The sequence below is a fragment of the Triticum urartu genome, chromosome 5 (assembly GCF_003073215.2).
Source record: "Triticum urartu cultivar G1812 chromosome 5, Tu2.1, whole genome shotgun sequence".
NCBI classification, from domain to species: Eukaryota; Viridiplantae; Streptophyta; class Magnoliopsida; order Poales; family Poaceae; genus Triticum; species Triticum urartu.
Genome location: NC_053026.1, coordinates 171,012,231 through 171,020,757, shown reverse-complemented (window position 1 = coordinate 171,020,757; position 8,527 = coordinate 171,012,231). Strand labels below are relative to the sequence as shown.

Here is an 8,527-nt window from a genome sequence, read left to right as displayed (position 1 = left end):
TATTTTGGGATGTCTGGATCTTGCACAACATCAATGTGCTTGACCAATCACCTTTTTTTTGCTAAGTTAGCCAATGGAGAAGCTCCACTGGTGACATTTAAAGCAAATGGCCGCATATACAACTATGGATACTACCTTGCGACGGAATCTATCCGAGGTGAAGTACTTTTGTCAAGCCAATCTAAACCCCTCAAGGTAAAAAGAACTCTTCTTTCACCATACTCAAGCGGCGGCTAGAAAAGATGCTGAGAGAGCATTTGGGGTTTTGCAATCCCATTTTGCTACTGTGCGAGGACCGTCTAGATTCAAGGATAAAAGAAACCCTTTAGCACATCATGACTGCTTGCGTGATCATGCTATGCATGATCATTGAGAATGAGCATGGTTAGGATTTGGATTACACCTTATATGATCTCATAGGCATATGCGTTATGTCATGAGAAAAGAGGAGCGAGTCAGACATTTCATGAACGTGTACAATGAAATTTGATATTCCGATACACACAATCAACTTCAGTAAAGACTTGATGCAGGAGTACTAGAAGTGGAATGGTGAAAGAACCGCCTAGTTCATTATTTGTTTGTTATATTATGCAAGAACTTTGTTGTACTGTTATTGTATTTGATGTTATGGGTTTGATGAATTGTGTAATAATTTAAAATTATGGACAAGTGAAATTTTTTAGTTTTAACTCTGAATGTTTTTATTTTAAATTGTGCGGCTGTACATAGACGCGCGGCCGTCGGCCGGTTTTACATCTATAATTTGCATCATCAATTGAAGTTGCACTTTTACATTATCAATATACATCATCTGTTGAAGTTGCTTTTCTTAAGATGTAAAATGCACTTTTGATGATGTAAATTATATGACACCTAGTTTTACCCCTCCAACTTTGCATTATCCATTGAAGATGCTATAACTCAGTACAGCAGTCACTAGCGATGCTCATCAGTTCGTCACATATCGTAGGAACCGACTCCCCTCTCGCTGAAGGGTGGCAATGAAACGGAAGACAGAGTCTTCTCCATCACGCCGCCTTCGCTCGCGGCACTCCAAGGCGTACCTCCATTGCCGTTGAGCTCCAGAGGACCTACTCCGCCCCCATTTACGTGCACCGCACACAGCATGCAGCTAGCAGGCAACGCCGTCGCCCGAACGGCCGAACCGCTTCCTCGGTGTCCAATCTACCATTCGGTTGGTGACCATGTCGTGCCGCCCACCGCTGTCTAGTGGCACCCATCACCAGCCACTGCTGCCTCCCTGCTCTGCACCCAAGGGGGGAATGGTGAGCCCGTGTGACACTGGTGGGAGCATGCCGGCCGGTGTTGACACCGCGCCATTGTCTTGACGCTGGTGGGCGCGCGAAATGGTTGTCGCATGGGCGTGGCTGATACGGCCCTGCCCTGTTACGCTACGCTACACAGGCATTAACTCCTATATATAGCAAGCAGCTAGGCTTAATTTGGCGTCTACACGTACGTCACTCTCACTCCGTATCGTATCGGCCGATAGCTTGGGTTCATACGCCGCCCATGCCATCCATATGCGTTCGTCCATACGGATCCATACCCCAATCTAGTAATTAATTCCTAGCTCACTCGCTACTCGATCATAGCTGCACTCTACAGGTATATATATAGCTCGAGGTGTAGCTTCGGGTACATATGTGCATATGTCCAGTACAAGCTCACACTTTAGAGAGGCGCGCCAACAGCTACCTCAAGAATCAAGATCTCTCGTCTCCGAGTCCGATCCGCCATGCCAGTCTCGCACCGCGACTTGCAGCTTGACGCCCAGCCCTCCGCCGCCCTACTAGACGGGGATGTCCCGAGACGGGTGTGGGTGCCGGGGCCGGTGATCGTCGGCGCGGGGCCGTCCGGGCTGGCGACGGCGGCCTGCCTCAAGGCTCGCGGGGTGCCGTCGCTGGTGCTGGAGCGGGACGCGTGCGTCGCGGCGTCATGGCGGCACCGCACCTACGAGCGGATGCGGCTTCACCTGCCGCGGGAATTCTGCGAGCTCCCCCATGCGCCTTTCCCGCCGGGCACGCCGCCGTATCCAACAAGGGACCAGTTCATCGCCTACCTAGACGGCTACGCGCGAGCCTTCGCCGTGGAACCCCTCCTCGGCGCGCGCGTCCGGGCTGCCGCCTACGACGCCGGCATCGGCTTCTGGAGGGTCACCGTCGAAGTCTCCTGCGCCGCCGCCGGCAAAGACTCTATGACAACGACGGCGACGGAGTTCATGTCGCGCTGGCTCGTAGTGGCCACCGGCGAGAACGCGGAGCCTGTGTGGCCTGACGGTGTGGAGGGAATGGACGTCTACCGCGGCACGGTGATGCACACGAGCACCTACAAGAGAGGGGACGAGTTCACGGGAAAGAAGGTGCTCGTTGTTGGCTGCGGCAACTCTGGCATGGAGGTCAGCCTCGACCTCTGCGACAATGGCGCAAAGGCATCCATGGTTGTCAGGGACAAGGTACAAGCTTTTATTTACTCGTACACATTTGCACTCAAAAACAATTGCTTACCTAGGGGGAGAAAAATAACACTCGTGCATTAGCTTGTACAGCCGAATTTAGATCGGTGAGAATCAAAATTGTACGACAACACAGTAATACAATTTGATGCATCTCAATTTTTCTTTTTGCGATCAAAAAATGAGAACCAGCAGTGACCGTGGCCAGCCAAGATGCGCCACTGCGAGCCAGCCACTGGGCTACTGCACAGTTCAAATTACATAGTACTCGATCCATTTCAAAATTATTGTTGTGGTTTTAGTTCAAATTTAAACCAAAACCATAACAATAATTTTTGAACGGAGAGGATAGCATCACCTAATACAAGTAACAACCAGAAATAATGCACTTGTGCGAGTGCAATTAGTCTCTCCACAATTTTAGGCTGCCACAGAGAATTCGTATTTCAGGCTGTCACTGTTTGTGCAATCAGTCTATTTCATATTGCCACGTGTTCTCCTTTTTTCACAGTACTCAATAGATTCTTGCCACTTCCAGGAGTCTTTTTTTACATGACTTCCGGCAGGCGTTGACACAATAATACTATGCAAAACCAAAATCAACAGCGACAGCATAAAAATGACGTTGCATGCAGCAGAAAAAAAGTCGGGTTTTAGCAATCGTTGTTGTATCATCTTGATTCGCTGTTTGAGTCGATAAAATCCCTTTATGAAAATATATCATAAATGTCAAACATATATCATAAATCTCGAATGGCTGAGAAGAAAAAAAATACTTGGAACATCGGACTTCTATAGAAAACGATGTGATACTTGTAGGCGAAAAAAAATCTGAAAAGGATCATTGCATGTTGTTGTTTTCTGTTTGGACAAGGATCGCGGAACACTGAGAATAACAGGGGAAATTTCACTAATAGTGTGTTGTGCTATTCATAAGTGCAATATCAAAATCTATGTCAATTCACGATAAAATAATGTATGTCAAAAGAAAACATTGCAGAATTTAGTGAGAACATTCAACAGTTGCACCCATGTTAGGCAACGGAGATGTCAAGAAAACCCAAAGATAGTGGAACTACAAACTACTCGATTTATTTCATCTTTTAAGATAAAAGGATTTAACTATTTTATTACGATATTTATAGCATTTACCTATTAATTGCATTTCTTTACATCATGCAGGTTTATAGCTTAACTAAACTTGCATATCTCATGCTATTATTTTTGTAAATTTGTAGCTTCATGTGTTGCCTAGGGATATACTAGGCATCTCAACATTTGGCCTCTCAGTATTCCTTCTCAAGTGGTTGCCCATGAAATGGGTTGATGCCTTGTTCCTCTTCTTCTCGAGGTTGATACTTGGAGACACTGAAAAATACGGGCTCCAACGACCTAAGATTGGCCCGCTCCAAATCAAGAAATCAACCGGGAAAACACCAGTGCTTGACATTGGAGCTTTGAGAAAGATCAGGGATGGCGACATAAAGGTAAAATATCACATCATCCATAGTTGGATATGTTTTTTTTGCGAGAAAATGTTGATCTATTCATCTTCAATCATGGCAGTACAACGAACGCCAGAAATAATAAAAATTACATCCAGATTCGTAGACCACCTAGAATTGCTAGTACTAAAGCGAAAGAGCATTGCATCAATCTAACAGAAAACAATATCAGTAACTTAATTGAATATGTTTTAAAAAAAAGAACATAAAGTACATTTTTCAATTAATGGGGTATTAGGATTGCAGCATCCAACTAATGAATAAGGCAGGCCCATTTCCCAAAATTCAAATTTGACCATAAATTAGATGAAAAAAATATAGATTTTCGTGATTTAAAAATTATACCACTAAAATTTCTTTCTAATATACTTCCTCCGTTCCTAAATATTTATCTTTCTAGAGATTTCAACAAATGACTACATACGAAGCAAAATGAGTGAATCTACGTTCTAAAATATGTCTATATACATCCGTACGTTCTAAAATATGTCTAAAAAGACAAATATTTAGGAACGGAGGCAGTAGTACGTGTGTGCCCAGTATAGTACTACTGCATTTACTTGATGATGTGTCCAAGTGAATCTAAGAGGGATTCTCCGCAGGTGGTCCCCGCAATAAACCGGTTCACCGAGAGCGGTGTTGAATTTGCCGACGGACGTAAGGAGGACTTCGATGCTGTCATCCTCGCCACCGGGTACAAAAGCAACGTGCCATCATGGCTCAAGGTACGTACATACGCGAACGTGCATGTACAGTCCTACTTATTAGCATCATGCATCCTGTCGTGAGTCATCCATGCAACGATCAAGAGTATGGAGGAAAATACCGTCGCTTCTTTTCTTTTTTGAACCTCGGGAAAAGACGCTGATACAGAACATTAATTAGAGACTTCCGCCGATTGTGTCATGCATGAAAAATGACGCATGCATGCGCTATATGTACGTGCACTGCTCCCTAATCCCTTCTCCCCGTTTCATAAATCCTGTCGTAATTTAGTCCAAAGTTGACCTAAAACTACGACAAGAATTATGAAAACGGACGGAGTATGTCCTAAAATGCACGACCCAGGCGTACACTTAACACTAGTCGCCTTCAATTGTGGAATTTTTTATAACTAATCTAACGAGTGATTTAACTAATCATGATATATCATGTCTATGCATATTGATTGTAATAATATCTTATATTATGAGATTAAGGGAGTCGTGATTACATATTTGTAGAAATCCTTTTTTTTAGTTTTACGAGCGAAATAGTTGTAGAAGTCTAGCTGCACACTTTCTGGGAGGTTATCAATTTTGGAACGGAGGTGTGTGTATAGTCCTTGTCATTTCGATGGAGGTATTAGATTTAGATAGGAAGGCATGGGCAGTGACAATGATGCCAACAAGAGGGCGATCGGGACACAGAAACTCATCCAAAAATTGACAATATAAGATTGACAGACATGCGTGAACTATACTATGCTATGCACTCGTTCTATAGATTTTGCGTGCTAAAAATCAACGAGTTGTCAATTTGGGCAGCGTGTATACTTTACATATATAGAAGTCCTGTGTGGCTTGGTGTGTGTTTGTATCATTGTACGTATGTGATCGATGTGATAGCTACAAGCATGTACTTGATTTCCTTGCACCCTTTCTTGCGTAGTTGCATCGATCATGGCGTCTAGCGTAGACTTGGACACATATTTGTTAGCTCCTATATGTCCATGTCATGTTAAATAATCTTTTCATCTTGTAAACTAGCTGTCCTAGCTAATGGTGGAGAACACGCATATAGGCGGCTCTTTGTTTGCATGTTCCTGTCAAGTCGATCTTGATCTCATGCGTGCGTGTATTTCTTTCTTTTCTAGTTGTATTCTTGCTGTTGTTGTTGCACAGTGAGCTGGTCCAGCAGTGGAGCCCATGCTCGGGCGTTTGGTCCATGCAACAAGGACAGATGCCATAGGAAAACATGAGTAAACAATATTATTGAAACTGAAAGGAATCTATATGAAACATGTGTATATCACGTTTCCTAATAACACTTAATATATAGTAAACCGATGCTATTTTGGTGTTGGGTTCTACTCGCACTGTCGCACATCAATCATTGAGGTATGATTCCATGCTAAAAAACATACTACAGAAACAGGAGTACAGGACAATGATCAAATGATTGGCAGTTAAGGAATCGTCTTAGCAACTGTAGATGTGTCTCCATGCAAAGGAGACCGCAGCCCTCACTGTTGGGAAAGGGAGGATAAAGTCTTGCCAAAAGGGACGGAGGTCTTGCTGGTTTTTTTCCTTCCTCCGTTTGAGTTAGGTTTTTCTTGTTGAGATCTTCCTTGGAGTTAGGTGTGATGCACATGCCGGCCCATAATGATGCGGTGAGGGCCATGCATCTTTGGTGATCATCATGTGCATGGCAACAGTGCTTGCAACCACACCCATTGCCCACTCTACCTTTTGTAGGGTGGCCCATCTGGACGACTTGCTTGATGCATCCCATCTGCCTCACCAGATTTGATGCTCAAGTGTATTCGGTATGTAGTTGATTTCACGTTGTAGAGTCTATGTTGAGTTCTTCTAATGAGCAATGTCATGTGTAATGGATGGTTTTCCACATTAGATTCTGCACAAGTCTTTTCATTGGCCCGCCATATTTCATGATGGGCTGCGGACACCTTTGATTGGCCCACCAGATTGGGTGATAAATAGGAGATACATCAGCATACTATTTGTTTAGGAAAATGTTTGTTTTCAACCGGATAAAAACATTGTCGCGTAAACCGGGTCACCCGCACGACACGTGTCCCCTACATGAGCGAGTCCACCGCCTCCCCACCAGCCTTATCTTCTCCGCTCATCCTCTCCTCCACTCGTTCTCCCTCCTCATTTCTTTTCCTCTTCCAATCTCCTCTTTTCCGTTCCAATCGAGAGGAAGGGTGAAGCCGACCACTGTAGTCGCCGGAGCTGCAACGCAACACCAAGACCAGGCGAGGCACGGCTCGCCGCCTGTGCTTGCCACCGCTGTTGCAAGGCAGCACGAAGGCCAAAGGCTGGCGCCGCTCGTCGTTGGTGCTGCAACGCACACGCCGGAGGTGCTGCGTTGAAGCTTTTTTGTGGCACTGTCGGGCTACATTGGAGCACCGCCAGGCTGCTGAAGCCGCGACGGGGGACGGAACGGACTTCACCGAGGCTGCAATGAAGCTTCGTCGGAGCTGCATTGAAGCTTTCGGCGGAGTTGCAATGAAGCTTCGTCGGGGACGTCGCGGACGGTGTTGTCATGGAGCAATCCCTGGTGGTTCCCGCAGCGGGTGCCGGCGGGATCTGGGAGTTGCGCTGCAGCGCTCGCCGGCGGCTCCGTCCACCCGCAGCACGGATAGTGTTGCAACGCAGCACGACGGTGGCGAGCCACCGGAGACGAGGGAGATTCCCTGGCGCGTCCCAGCGAGCACACATCAGAAGCCCTTGCAATCAGACGCCTCGCCACAGCAGTAGCGGTGTTGCAACACAGCACGGCAACGGCGGCCACCGGAGTTGAGGGAGATGTTCTGGCTCCCGTCTCGGCGAGCGCACATGTAGGAGCAACAGCATGGCCTCCTTGCACAGTGGAGGGGACATTGCTGTCTTCAGAGAAGTCACGAGCTGAACAGGATCAAAGGGAGAGAAGATGAGAGCTGAAAGGGATCAAAGGGAGAGAAGACGCAAGCGAGCTGCCTTGCTTAGATCGAATGGCAGATGGCGCCAGATCGAACGGCTAGCCAGCTGGATAATTTTTCTAGAAAGTCATCCGGCTGATTTGTAGCAGACGCCATTTGTTTATGCTAAATATAAATAGTCATGCACATGCATATTTCAGGAGGACGAATTTTTCAGCCAGAGTGATGGGTTCCCGAGGATGGCATTCCCGCACAGCTGGAGAGGCAAGAACGGCCTCTATGCCACGGGCTTCACAAGGAGGGGTCTCATGGGTTCCTCCTATGACGCCTCCAGAATCGCCGCTGACATCGCCAACCAGTGGACTGAGGCCCTCGCCAGGAATATCACTGCTCACAATAATGCTTGAAGCCTAGCCAAGGCCGATGCTCTTACGCTAGTTTCATTTTCGAGAAATGTGTGCGCGTTACTCGGAACGTGTGTATATATGTACCTCCAGCCGTCTAATGGGTTGATATAGAGTTACTACGTTATAGTACAAATATATGTATGGAATAATCAGTGAGATGCAAGGTGGCAGGTGCAGTCATGCGGTAGGAGTATTGTGCATTTGTGCTTTTCATGTGGATTGCATTTGTGATCTATCCTTTTCTTTTCTTTTTTTGAGCGGAATTTGTGCTATATCCTTGTAGTGGGAGTTTTGTCACGGCCTCGACTACCAAGTACCAGGCCACAGTACCAAATGACCACGCCTGCCCAATACACGATTGGACCTGGCCGAAAACGTGACTTGAACCCTCAGAATATGGGCGTACATAGATGGAACTCCCCTCCCCTATGTCACGTATGGTGGCGGTGGCGCAGCAAAAAAAAAAAGAGCACCCCCTCATGTCCAGTTT

At 46.3% G+C, this 8,527-nt stretch overlaps 1 protein-coding gene across 1 annotated transcript; it reads left to right on the top strand.

Moving 5' to 3' along the window:
* The first annotated feature begins 1,500 nt into the window (after positions 1 to 1,500).
* Positions 1,501 to 8,248, top strand: LOC125508290 (indole-3-pyruvate monooxygenase YUCCA1-like). Its single transcript, XM_048672949.1, has 4 exons — positions 1,501 to 2,479; positions 3,718 to 3,966; positions 4,587 to 4,709; positions 7,831 to 8,248. Exons 1-4 carry the CDS (start codon positions 1,763 to 1,765, stop codon positions 8,035 to 8,037), a joined length of 1,296 nt encoding a protein of 431 aa, XP_048528906.1. The 5' UTR covers positions 1,501 to 1,762; the 3' UTR covers positions 8,038 to 8,248.
* The last annotated feature ends 279 nt before the right edge of the window (positions 8,249 to 8,527 follow it).